We start from the raw sequence: 14,593 nt of genomic DNA, 5'->3' as shown, positions 1-14,593 counted from the left end.
TGAATTTAGGTACTCGACATGTGAAAAAAATATTAAAAACACATCTTCATATGTATGTGTATGTTATGTTAAGCAAATGTCCGACTCAAGACATGAACAAGGTTAGACTTTTCCCTTCAACTCAACAGAAACACCCACATCGGCGAGTAAAGGCGGTGGGCATCATACTGTATTCAGCGTTTCCACGTACCTCTTTGCGATAATCCACTGCAAGGAGACGTTCAAATGCACTGTATGTCTTTTTGAAAAGAAGAAAAAAAAAAGTAACCTGTACTCTGAATTAAGCAAAACACACTACTACAATTCAAATTTATTACGTGACAGTGTACAAGTAAAACTTGTATAATAGTAGTTGGTTAAGCGTATAAAATACAAATGAATGCAATTTACAATATAACTATACAAAACAGCAAATTGCAATTATTTTCAACTATATGCAGATCTATTGTCTCTATCAGTAATAAAGAAAAATGTTATAATACCATTCGATGTAAACATGGTTGCAAAGTCGAAAATCATACATAGCAAAGTATTACAATGAAAAATATACTTTTTAAAAAATAATAATAATAATAAAGTAATTAATAACACAAAATACGTTCAATCACCTTCATAATGAAAAAGCTACCTTGTGGTTTGTTGCCTGATAAGTTTGTCTACTACAGGGTGTCCGAGAAGTCCTTCCCTGATTACAGAAATTGATAACTCCGGCTAGAAATGAGATAGAAATATGAAACTGGTGTTGAATTGTTTACAAACTATAAAAGTTTTTGTCTGTTTTAGGTTTGTTCTGTTTTACCAAGTCTCAATTTTTTTTTGTTTTTGTTTTTGTTTTAGGTTTGTAGTACGTAAGTAAGAAGCCCAAGAAGCCATGCCAACCAACCAGGAGAAGGCACAGTGTGTCCTGTGGTACCATGAGACACGATCACCAACCACGGTGAAGAGACAGTTCCAGACAACATTTGGGAGGACTCCACCTGATGTCAAGAGCATTAAAGCCTGGTATGAGAAGTTCAAGAACACAGGGTCGGTTGCTGACCTTCCGAGGTCTGGTCGACCAAGAACCTCAGCAGACACGCTCTCCTGACATAACCCCATTAGACTTCTTTTTATGGGGTTATGTTAAGGATGAGGTCTACCGAACACGTGTACCAGATCTTGAAACCCTGCAGCAACGAATAACCACAGTCGTTGCATCGATCCCTCCAGTGATGTTGGCTAATGTGTGGATGGAAATTGAATATCACCTAGATGTGCTACGTGCTACCAAGGGTGCTCATGTGGAAGTGTACTGATGTGACCAAAACTTTTATAGTTTGTAAACAATTCAACATCAGTTTCATATTTCTATCTTATTTCTAGCCTGAGTTATCAATTTCTGTAATCAGGGAAGGACTTCTCGGACACCCTGTATATTCATGTATCTGAGTATATATAGACACATGCATTTCTCTCAAATAATACTCTCAACCTAGTATTAAACAAATTAACGCAATATTTCTTAAAAAGAAAAAAAAAAAGGCAGAAATCACATCAAGTTTCAAATTTACAAATAGACACTTAAGACTTGCCAACGTATAAAATCTACTCTTGAAGGTGCAATACATTTTTAACGTAACTTTACTAGGTTAGAAAATTTACATTAATTCTATCTTACAAAAAATAATAAAAGTTGTTCACAATTGGGTATAAATCTATGACTTCTCCATACCGAGACACATGTGGTACCATACATATACACATACAAAATTAACTAATGAAACTGACAGTAATTGTAAACTGTTAATATTGCGTAAGTAATACACAATTAAAAAAAAAAAAAAAAAAAAAAAAAAAAAAAAAAAAAAAAAAAAAGAAATCGTGCACAAACGAACTGGCACTCCTTCAGGAGATTTCTTACTTTTGACTGACACGTACATGTATGAGGCTTCTAGTATATATTTCTCCTTGTAAATAGGCCATCTTTGGACGGATAAGCTCTGTCCATTCCTCTTCCTTCATTATTTTGAAGGTTTCTCGAGAGCAATGATTGGCTACTTGACGGTCCATAGTATTTAGAGTCGGAGTTAAAATCATCTTCGTGTCGCATATCATCATACTCATCTTCATACTCCTCTCGTCTGAACGATGAAGAGCTTGAAAATTCTGAAAGAGGATTTCTTCTTAAACCTCCAGATAAACTGTCATTCGGTCGTGAGGGTTCTACGTCCAATTGTTTACTACTCGATGGTCGAAAGTATTTGTAGTCAGAACTAAAATCATCTTTGTATCGCATCTCATCACTCTCATCTCTTCTGAACGATGAAGAGCTTGAAAATTCTAAAAGGGGATTTCTTCTTAAACCTCTAGATAAACTATCACTCGGTCGTGAGGGCCTTACGTCCAATTGCTTGCTACTCGACGGTCGATAGTATTTGGAGTCAGAACTAAAATCATCTTTATATCGCACATCATCATACTCATCTTCATATTCATCTCTTCTGAACGATGAAGAGCCTGAAAATCCTGAAAGAGGTTCTCTTCTGAAACTTCCAGATAAACTCTCACTCGGTCGTGAGAGTCCTAGGTCCAACTGCTTGCTACTTGACGGTCGATAGTATTTAGAATCAGAACTATAATCATCTTTATATCGCACATCATCATACTCATCTTCATATTCATCTCTTCTGAACGATGAAGAGCTTGAAAATCCTGGAAGAGGATCTCTCCTGAAACTTTCAGATAAACTGTCACTCGGTCGTGAGGGTCCAACGTCCAACTGCTTGCTAGTACCAAGAACCTTCCGAACTTCAGCTGCAACCAAATCTCTGATGTCGGAATAGTTAGCCTTCGGCGACCCCACTGGTCTATCTGCTTCCACGGGTGGGCAATAATCTTGTAATGCGGAACGTGAACGGTCATTGGGAAATCTGTTAAATGGAAATAGTTCAGGAACTTTTTCAAATGACAATAGACTGGGAAGCATCCCAAGCAGATGCGCAATGCCAGTATTTTGATCTCCCCTTTGCTTCTGTAAATTTGACTGTTTGCCCTTCTGTCCAAATCCTCTCTGAGAAGACAGATTTTTCCTTACTCCGGCTGATGTCGGTCCAGGTGCTGCTTTATTCTGTGGCTTCTTTGCTTGACTCTTCTTTCCCATGCCCAAGACTGGGTGCTTCAGCACTAAATCCGAATACACAGCCTCCGATGTTCTAACAAATTCATTTTCAATAAGTTTACTCCAGTCGACATGTTCCTTCATAAAATACAACTGACGAAACTTGTTTAATACAACAGCTTTTAACTTCTTGTATTGCGAGTCGTATATCTGTGAAAGTGTATCTAATATTTGTTCTTCCTCCTTCGTTAGCGCTGCTGGCGCATTATCAGGTTTTGTTCCATTTTTCGCTTGCTCAACAGCAGGTTGTACTGCAGCTTTTGGCAGAGTGTTCACATCACGACGCTCAAAATGAATTACCATCTGACAGTATAACGTTAGAGGAAACATGTCTACTGGTATAGCTTTCAATGGAATGAACGGATCTCCACCAGACCCTGACGCGGGTAGACAACATAGGTCATTTATATTTTTTCGACCTTGATAAATATCTGACGCGACATAAATAATTTTACTAAGCTTCGATACTTTGCGTATTTCTTGCATTGCTGTTACATCTGAAATACACAAAACAATGCAATTAGAATTTTAATTATGAAGCGCATTAATCACCATTCTATTTTCACTGAACAATCAAAGGATAAAAGTCTATTATTTGAGCTCATATATTTGCTTCTCCAATATGTACACTCATGTCCAAAATTATTGTCGCGTGTCTATAAATATGTTGTTGTAGAAATATAATTTGATAACGAATTCGCCTGGTGTTTCTTGTAATGTTAGTATGTGTATAATCGGCGAAGACATGTATGTGGCAAATTTCATGTCAAAAGAGCAGTAAAACGAAAATAAAACCTTCTTGTCCATTTAGCAACATTTTGTTTTAATCATTCTAATTTTCGTATTTATAATTCTTCTCCTATGAAATTTACCACAAATATACATTTTCCGATTATACACATAGTATCAGTATTAAAAGTATCCTGCAAAATCATTATCAAATTATATTCTTACAAGAAGAAAGTTATAGATATGCAACAATCATTTTGGACACGAGTGTACCTATGTAGGCAAGTGACTGACAAGTGACAATGCAGACAAAACTGTTTTTTCTTAAGTCTACGACAAAGGTATGAAATCACATGTCAGGTAAGTAGTAAATAGAATGCTAGTAGCAAATAACATCTTTCAGTGTACGTCAAACAGGTTAACTCACTTCAACTCCAAATTCAGCTCTTTTCTTTGGGGAAGGGGGGAGGGGGAGGATATCCGAAATAGAGTATGTGTTCTTGTGCGCTTTGTTTGCTGATCCACGCCCGAAATGTCAATGCTGGTCATGTAACTTCAGTTAGTGCTGGTCATGTAACTTCAGTTATTATAAAGCTGGTTTAGGGAAAGATTTTCTCTCATACGTAGCAAGATTGTGACCCTTTCTTCTTCACAAGACTGAGCTCCCACTCTCTTCGATTACAATTTCTGAACAAAGCATAACTGATCAAGATTCAATCGGTGCAAAGCTAATAGTTTTTCTATAACATGATTGTTTCTTACAAGTGAATGGTCCCAACTTGACGAGTTGGATGAAATTTCGTATAGTTACTAATTGGAGTTCGGAGAATAACGTGGGAATAGTCATTCGATTCACTTTTGCGTACTTTACGATATATACAGCGTAATTCCAATTTGCAACAAGGTCATTACTGTTTATGTATCGGCCAAATTTAATTGAGTTTGATAATATTCCTCAGCCGAAAACAATAATTCCAGTTTGCGACCAACCAGTAATTGGTTCTTTAAATGAATCCGGAGAGTAGAAGTGATATATGTTGCCAGGTATTTTTTCCTAAAATTGTGAAGTGTTATGAACTACGTAGGGGAAACAAGGATAAACGTCTCTTTGTTTAAAAGTGAGGCAATTGTAGATCAAGATGTAGCGTAACGTTGGTCAGGAAACTGAGTCAAAATACTATATAACACTGCTTGCCCTTGGAATCCAATATTGGGTCCAAATGATCTAGACCCTTAGAAATATTGTAATATTTATTTATTTATTTTGTATATTACTGTTACGCACACGCCTGAAATGCCATGATTTGTTCTTTTATCTTCCCAGATATTTATTTTAATTTTTTTTTTTTTTTAAGTTATTTTGGAAAGCAAAATATTGATGATAATGCTTTTAGTTTTGCGTTTCCTCTGTCGTGTCTCATTTCTTACCGCGCAAAAATCAAGATTTAGGATTAAAAATGGTTGAAAAGTGAAAATAGGAAAAGTGTACGCTGTTTCATAAGGCTTGTTATAAAATACAAGTAAAAAGATGTGTAGGTAGATAAGGTTGTCTCATTTCTTGACAGCAGTCAGTTTTGCCTCCCGCAACCTTTTCTTCTTCCGAACCATATGATCAGGTTGTAAACTAACATAACTTCGAAGATATGCATTCTAGACATTATTAAATGAACGATCTTTTATCATTTGGTAACTTGTTTCCCTCCCCTAGCAACGTTTTGAAGATCAGTGAGGAACAATAGTGTGAATGGATCAGGAGAACTTGTTTATTTCTTCACCTCCAGAAGTAGGACAAGAAACCCTGCTGATTCTCCAATACCTGAATTTGTGTTCTTTCCAGCGTTGTCACATTTCCTTGTAAAAAGTAATATTAATGAACTATAAGAGCTAATTTAAAAATAAAAACGTGAGCATGTAGTATTGGGGTAGGTTAATATTTGGGGAAATTTCGAACTGCATAAGACAAATAGTTTTCATAATACTTTGAAAAGAAGTTCATTATGTTATTATGCATAGGGATTGATGATCTCATTTGAAAACGTTAGGCATGACCTTAATGGAAAGGATTAAGACATTCCCCTAACTAAAACTGGCATGAGCGTTGGAAATTGTATAAAAATATCTAACATTATTTTCGTGGTGGCGAACATCGCATTGCTCAACATCTATTTGAGAATTTCCGTCTTGTTATTAACCCAAATTAGAGTTCCGGTTAAGTAGATTCTGTTTGAAGGATTGTTGCACTTTCCAACTTTCTTAGCAAAATACACGCCACCTCTGGTGAGAGAAAATGAAATCTTTCAATTTAAAGACTCATGATTATGCCCTTTATTCTAAGGAAGAATGATGATTAGGCCAAGTGAATGATGGAAGAATCGGTGGGAGGAAACGGAAGTACCATGAGAGAACCCACAGACACGATAATGTCCACCAGAAACTTACTAGGCCGGGGATCGAACCAGGGACTCCCAGTGACGTAACTAGGGGGACAAATGGAGCTTGTACCCTGGCGCCGGATTGGGAGGGCACAAAATTGGACAAATATTTGGGGGGGAGCGTTTTGATTTGGTTGGTCAGGGGGGCGCTAAGGCGAGTTCTTGTCCCGGGCGACCAGAGGTAAGCACTCTACTACTGAATTTGTAGTAGAATTTATCAAGCAACTTACAACCCAATACTAAAGGAAAGAAGATTAGAAAAATATAGAAACGCAAAGAATACATATAAGGAAGCAATATTAGAGGCTAAGAAAAGAAGTTGGGATCTTTACCTAAAGAAAAATATTGAAATAGATCCATGGGGTGTTCCATACAAACTCATAACACAAAAAAGAAACCCATTAGTATTAAATACAGTCAAGAAATTAGATGGATCATACACCTCAAACAGAGAAGAAACTCTAAAAGTTTTAGCGAACAAATTTTTTCCCAGAGATGAAAACAATAACGACACAGAAAGAAACACAGTGCTAAGAAACAAAATGGGTGAACAGCATACAGGAACTGTACCAGAATCGGACAAAGTTACTAACGAAGAAATAGAAAAGATCTTTAGAAAACTTAAAAACAAGAAATCTCCGGGTGTAGATGGCATCAAAAACGAAATATACAAGAAGACTAAAGATTTATGGGTCCCCTATCTAACGAAGCTTTTCAACCTACTAATAAAGAAACAAGAAATTCCAGAGCCGTGGAAAGCATCAAAATTAATTATTCTCTCAAAGGGACCAGAAAAGGATCCATCCGAAGTAAACTCATATAGACCTATATGCTTATTAAAAATATAAAAAAAATTTTTGAGAGAGTAATATTAAACAGAATTCAAAAATACAGAAACGTAACTGAAGACAAACTACAATTTGGATTCAGAGCAGGAAAATCAACAGAAGACGCCATAAATACTCTTCTAGATGATATCAAAGAAAAGATATACGAAAAGAAATATGTATTAGCGCTCTTCATTGACATCGAAGGAGCATTTGATAATTTATGGTTTCCATCCTTGATTGAAAATGTAAAAAAACTGGAAATGCCAGAATACTTACTAAATTTGATAAGAAACTATCTAGAAAACAGAAAAATAATAATACCCAATGAAGAGGGCGACATAGTAATTAAAACAGAGAAAGGATGCCCGCAAGGATCAATATTAGGACCCCTACTATGGGACATAGAATTACAACCATGCTTGGAAAAAATAAACAAAAAGCAAGAAGTCGATAAAATAGTGGCAATCGCCGATGACGTCGTAATAACAACATCAGGAAACAGCCGAAGGGAATTAGAAGAAAAAGTTAAAAAGATAACAGAAACACTTGAAGAATGGAGTATGGAGAGTAAATTAAGGATATCATCAAAGAAAACCAAATATCTAATTTTCGGCACAAAACTACAAAGAAATCCGACTATAAAATTAAATGGAGTTGGAGTAGAACGAGTGCAAAGTATAAAATACCTTGACATAATGCTAGACGATAGACTAAAATTTGATGAACATTTGAAATATATAGTAAAAAGGGGAAACAGTGTAGCGAATAAATTGACCACTATTGCAAGAAACAGATACAGGTTACCATTAAAAATACTAAGACTATACCAAGAAACTATTTTGTCAGCTACCATGGCGTACGCATCCAGCGTTTGGATTGATAGACTATTAAGAAATAAGACCTACAGAAACCAAATCAATAGACCACAAAGAAACCTATTAATCAGAATGTCTGGAGCTTTTAACACTACTTCGCATAGCGCACTCTGTATAATCCTTGGTATCCAACCAATGAACTATGTGTTACTGCAAAGGGCAACTAATTACTGGTTAAGAAAAGAAGAGGAAAGGAAAATTAGAGAAATTTTTAACAGGGATCTAAAAGACGAGAAAGAAATTAATGACAACATAATTCAACTATGGGATAAAGAATGGCAGGGATGCAGTGGAGCGCAACGATTACATAGAATATTTCCTAGCATCGTCGACAGACTAAAAATAAATCACTTAAATCCAACATATGGATTGGTTCATTATCTATCAGGCCATGGACCATACGAACAACACCTCCACAGAATCAAGTTAAGACCCAGCCCAATGTGTGAATGCGGAGAAGAAGGAAATCCTGAGCACCATGTCATGTGGTGTCCATTATTAGAAGAAATTTTAGAATTAAGAACTCAAATAAGAGAAAAACCGCTGAAAGAAATAATACAAGTAGAGGAAGACTGCAAAAAAATTGGAAAATTTGACAAATGAATACTCCGAACTAAGACGAAAAACTTACAGAAGAAGAATAGAAGGATGAGTGCAAGTGGAAGAATGTGTGAAGAAGTCCTCGGACCGGAGAAAAGACTCCTGGAACCCAAGCACTGGATTACCGTGCTTTCGCCGAGGACCAGAATGCGTGCTGCACCTCCAGCCTCTCGGTTTGGAAAGGAACTCCGGTGCAAGAGTGAATGTTGCGTGAGTGCATGAGTAGAGGTGAAGCGAGGATAGTGTCTCAGAGAGAAAACATAGAGAAACTCTCGCCAATAGGACGGCCCATCCCGGGCGTGCCGGCCGAAGGATAAAACGGACCAGGGCCTGCACTAAGTGCTCTGAGTGGGCCCTGGACCTCAAGCCAGCACAAGTGGGTAGAAACTGGCATTGATACGAAACTGAGAACACTAAAGCATCAAAGCAAAAGTAACAGGAAACGCTTATATAGAAGCATAAGAAAATTAAAAGTTTTTGAAAATGTGAAAATTTAGATAAAAGTAAGTGTAGTGTGTGTGTTTCATAGTGTAAGTACTAGTTGGTGAAGGTTAGTGATTTCATCAAAAGCAGTCAGTGTCAATATCCGTAGTGAGTGTAGTGTAGTGTTGATGCAGGATAGTGAAAAGAGGTAAAATTTACAGGTGAAAAGCCAGTGTAAATAGTGCAAATATAGAACACACAGGAGAGAAATGCAGGCAGAAACCAGAGAAACCAAACATACAGAGTGAAAACCTGAAGAAAAGAAGAAAGAAGAAGATGACCAATAGGTAAACACCAAAACACAAAACATACGACATACAAAACAACACACACGTAACAAACTCAAACTCAATAAAACAAAAAAACACACAAAATCTCACAAGACTACAAATGAGAGTAGAGTTAAGCAAATATTAAATTTAGTTATTTTTGTTTGTTTGTTTGTTTGTTTTATCTTTTTTTTTTGGCAAATCCCTTGTTTTAGTTTCCCGTCCTTTTTTCCTTCCCTTTCCTTCTTCAAAACTATGAAATAAATAAACCCAAAAGAGAAATCATTCGCAATGATGATACTTCGCCGGTTTTGAATGCTCAAGGCACCGGCTGACAGTAACGCGGCTGAGCGAATGAAATGAAAAAAAAAAAAAAAAACTCTACTACTGAGATAAAGTGTCCTCTCAGTCTTTCGATTCCAGGATACCTTCCCACAGTTTCATTTAAGCAATTCTTTCCTAATTATTCACTTTCCATTAATCATCCGCCTTCTTTAGCCTACATTGCAATGACTGGAGACGTAAAAATAAAAATTTCTTCTTATTTTACAAGTACAAAATGTATACCCGTATACAATAATTTGAACGAAAAAAAAAATGGAAAATAAGTTTACTTACACAACCCATTTCTTGGTGGATCAATAACGGCAATTACTTCCTCACTAGTCACCTCTTCTAGTATTGTAGGCAATGTATCCTCGATAGTCCCATGGAAAACTTTGTAGTTGGTAATGCCATTTAGAGCCGCATTCGCTTCGGCATCGGCAACAGCATATTTATGAGAGTCAATGCCAAGAACCTGTCCACATTTCTGCGCAACAAAAGAAAGGTTATATCAACTACTAGCATACAGTAGTGAAAAAAACTACAAGTCCATTCACCTCAGTTTCAAACGGAGAATCACCTCAATTTCAATAGAAAGCTACTGGTGTATTTTTTTATAACATGTTTTTTGAAATGCTTGGTATCAAAGAAATCTTTAGGTTTTCTTTCCTTAAATTCTGTGCCTTAAACCCAGGGTTATTTTATGAAAAGCAAGCCACGTTTAAAACGAGTTTACCTCAATTTAACCGAGCTAAACTCATACTCAAACTTAACGTATATATATATAATGAACACTTTCATTTTAGCTACTCTCTAACTTGACGCTCATTATCGGTGACCTTACACATGAATACGAGGGCCACTATTTATATTTTGAGCCTTGGCAACACTGGTTGTAGTTAGGCGCTACTTTTTGTTTCCATAGAAACGTTTGACATTGTTGATCATAACGTACTTCAAACGCTTTGTCAATAGCTTTATTTGTGTTGTTTACGTTGACTTGAAGATTGCGTGACAACACAAAAATGGAATTAACTCGTGAAAATTGTCGTGCGATAATTTATTACGATTTTCGACGTGGATTATCAGGACAAGATTGCATCGATCAACTTACTTCCACATTTGGTGACGAAGCCCCATCCTTTGCCACTGTGAAACGCTGGTGTAACGATTTTATTCGTGGCCGTCATTCGCTCACTGACGAAATTCGCGAAGGTAGTCCAAAATCAGTTGTTATTCAAGAAAACATTAATGCTGTCCAAAACCTAATACTGCAAGATCGTCATGAGACATACTGTGAGATTGAAGCAACCCTAGGCATTAGCTCCACCAGCATATATAAAATATTGCATGATCATTTAGCTGTGAGAAAGGCTTGTTCTCGTTGGATCCCACATAATTTGACAAAAACTCAAAAAGAAGCTCGCGTCGATTGATGCACACAAACGCTCAATAAATACAATGGCGGTGCTTCAAAAGACGTATATAAGATTATAACAGGTGACAAATCACGGATATATGTATATGAGCCGGGAACGTAAACAGCAGTCGAGTATATGGGTGTTTCAAGATGAAAAAAATCCAACAAAAGTTATTCGCGCTCGAAGAACATCGAAACAAATGGTCACCTGTTTTTTCTTGGTATTGTGGCAACTGTGCCTTTAGAGGAACGTAGAACGGTCAACTCTTAATGGTACACAACAATTTGTTTGCCGGAGGTCTTCGGTCGAATACGGAAAACGAACAAGCGCCGTCGGGTCATTCTTCAAGACAATGCGAGCTCTCATACATCTCATGTAACAACCGACTATTTGAACACTCAAAAAATCGAATTGATGGGTCATCCGCCGTACAGACCTGATTTGGCACCCAATAACTTCTTGTTCCCGAATGTCAAAAATAAATTGCGTGGACAACGATTTTCGTCGGCGAAAGAAGCCGCTGATGCGTTCAAAAAACATATTATCAAGGTGTCTCAAGAAGACTGGAAAAAATGCCTTGACAAATGATTCGAACGAATGCAAAAGTGTATTGATCATAAAGGAGAATATTTCGAAAAACAATAAATCAATTTTCAATGACAAATTACTGTTTTTTTTTCATTGTTAGCCTCAAAATATAAATAGTGGCCCTCGTATATACATATAATTCAAAATTTTAACATCTATTGTAAGATTTATGTAGCCGAAGATTCAAATATCCACTGTTTACAACTGTCAATCCTGTACTGCGACTGCATAAAGTTTTAAGTACTATATTTAAAGAAGTAAAAATAATCCTACATACAGTCAACGTTAAATATGCGAAAACTTACGTTTCACGAAGTACCGATTTCATTAAAAAGTATTCAGAAGTCGAATCTTCAGTCTTGAACCAAAATTTAGGAGGCAATTAGAACATTGGTAAAATAGTCCAAAATCCCTTTCTATGATTGATCACGCGAATTTGGATTCTGCTGTATTACTTATAGAAACGATATAATAACCTGCAGGTGTTCTTATTTATAAACAAATCAGCATGTTCCTCTATTATTCCACGTACCTAAAATCTGTATAAGTTCACTTTCCAGTTAATAAAAAGTATGTTCGGTAACGGAATATTTAGTTCAATCGGTGCGGATTGAGTCCGACGCTTCTACCATTTAACATTACATTGTTATGTAGCAGGTAGAGCAATTACACATGGGAATAATTTTTTTCCCACAGCCAGTTTAGATATAACAACTTTCTATTATAGAACAGTTCAACTAAATAAATACAAAGTTCCAGTAAATAATTAGGGTAAGTAGGTGACCCAAAGTTCAGGCAGCTAAGGGAAGGAAATCTTATAAAGTGAGGTGGGTTTAGGATCCTCAGTGCTCCACGGCAAGCAAAGAGGGATTAGAGTTTTGCCAAGCTCCACAGCAAGCTCGGCGGGAAGGAGTACTACGAAGCCCCACAGCAAGCTAAGAAACAGGTAAGTTCCCAACAAAGCTCTACAGCAAGCTACGCGAGAAGGAATACTATGAAGCTCTACAGCAAGCAGAGAGAGAGGTTAAGTTTCTAATAAAGCTCCACAGTAAGCTAAGGTGACAGGAGGTCTTAGAGCTCCAGGCAAGCAAAAAGGCTTGGGTTGGGTTAAGATCTCTCAGAGCTCCACAGCAAGCTAAGAGAGAGGTTAAGTTTCTAATAAAGCTCCACAGTAAGCTAAGTGGACAGGAGGCCTTAGAGCTCCAGGCAAGCAAAAAGGCTTGGGTTGGGTTAAGATCTCTCAGAGCTCCACAGCAAGCTAAGTGAGAGGTTAAGTTTCTAATAAAGCTCCACAGTAAGCTAAGTGGACAGGAGGCCTTAGAGCTCCAGGCAAGCAAAGGGCTTGGGTTGGGTTAAGATCTCTCAGAGCTCCACAGCAAACTAAGAAAGAGGTTAAGTTTCTAATAAAGCTCCACAGTAAGCTAAGTGGACAGGAGGCCTTAGAGCTCCAGGCAAGCAAAAAGGCTTGGGTTGGGTTAAGATCTCTCAGAGCTCCACAGCAAGCTACGCGAGTGAGTGATCAGCCAAGATTGATGTCGGTTGTGGTGATCCTCAGAATTTTATATCTCCTCCTGGGTAGTGGTGGCGCTAGTGTTCTTCCTCCATCACATGACCAAGTAGTGGCGCTGGTGTTCTTGGCATCTGCTTCTTGTAGTAATATTTAGTAGAGAAACAGGTGGGTTTGTTTATAAATAAGAGCACATGTTGATGTTTATAAATAGAACCACATGCATAATATTACAATACACATTCAGCACTCAAAATTACACAAGAACAATATACGCAATAAAGTGGACTCCGCTACTATTGTTTTTATGTTACTATTTCAGATTCATAGTTATCAGCTCAGTAGGATATTTCGTGAATTTTATGTGTAGTACGTCATTTATTCTTATTATGAAATATATATAAATCATAATAAGGAATAAATGGTATACAATTAAACTTTTTTTTTTTTTTTATTAACCTTATTAACGTAAGTAGTTGTTTCCAGGTCAATCATCTTTAAAAGTTCTAATTGTTTGACTAACAAATAACTCGTTGTTACTAAAAAAAACTTAAAATATAGTTACGATCTATTGGAATTATTTCGAAGTGGTTTCCGATAATCTTTTCTTTTCTCTTTTATCACCAACTACTATAATTCTTAAAAAAAATATTTTGCTTGTGTTGCAGTCGGCAAATTTTGATGCGAATGAGGCCTCTTGTATAAGTAATGAACAGCAAAACACGTTCATGTTTAGTATAATCACTATCCAATTTCAAATAATCAATACAGTATAAGTTGCAATTAAATCGTCAGAATACATTACTATAGGAAACACCAATGTCAGTGCTCAAATCTAACTGTAAGTATGGTTACGGTCTTGTCCTATTTTGAAATAATCAAACTAAAAGAATGAAGTTTCTAAGTTGCAATTCAATCGTCACAATAGTTTTAAATGCGCAAAGTGCCTGCATACTAGCGCCATCTATTGGCATTCGGTAGGCAGGTAGCGAAAGTAGGTTAAGCGGCGAGTGCTAACTATTAGGGATTAGCGTTACTTACAGACTGAGAGAGTCTTGTTTTTGATGGACATTGGTCAAATCACAGCATCTCATTCTCTATCTAAGTTCCTCTCTGTATGTTAAGTCTCGATTCTGTTTTATTATTATTATTGTTATTATCCTGTTGTAAAACAGTTCGAACATACCCCTTCCTAGAACGACGAAGAACGGGGCAAAATATTGACATCATGAATAATTTGCTTAGAACTGTATAGATTCCTAAAGATACGAAATACAGTATCACTTTCTTCGTTACTGTCTCTGATACGTTCCTTAGATCTTAGCGGTTTTACATAACAATGTATTTACATTTACGTAATACTTAATAAATTTCGTTC

The 14,593-nt window shown here is 36.7% G+C and overlaps 1 protein-coding gene across 4 annotated transcripts in view; it reads right to left on the bottom strand.

The window, feature by feature from the left end:
* Positions 1–298: 298 nt before the first annotated feature.
* The window catches only part of LOC145694586 (uncharacterized), a 52,440-nt gene continuing 38,145 nt past the window's right edge, over positions 299–14,593 (bottom strand). For all 4 annotated transcript variants that reach the window (XM_081770944.1, XM_081770945.1, XM_081770943.1 and 1 more), the window contains 2 exons: positions 9,994–10,186; positions 299–3,654 (listed from right to left, as the gene is read on the bottom strand). In XM_081770944.1, the coding sequence (XP_081627070.1) occupies positions 1,931–3,654; positions 9,994–10,186 (1,917 nt within the window). In that variant the 3' untranslated portion in view covers positions 299–1,930. The remainder of the gene's footprint in view (positions 3,655–9,993; positions 10,187–14,593) is intronic.

The sequence above is a fragment of the Thermobia domestica genome, chromosome 9 (assembly GCF_964235325.1).
Source record: "Thermobia domestica chromosome 9, izTheDome1.hap1.1, whole genome shotgun sequence".
Classification (NCBI taxonomy): Eukaryota; Metazoa; Arthropoda; class Insecta; order Zygentoma; family Lepismatidae; genus Thermobia; species Thermobia domestica.
Note: the sequence above shows the minus strand (reverse complement) of the source record. Positions and strands in the feature narration are given on the sequence as shown.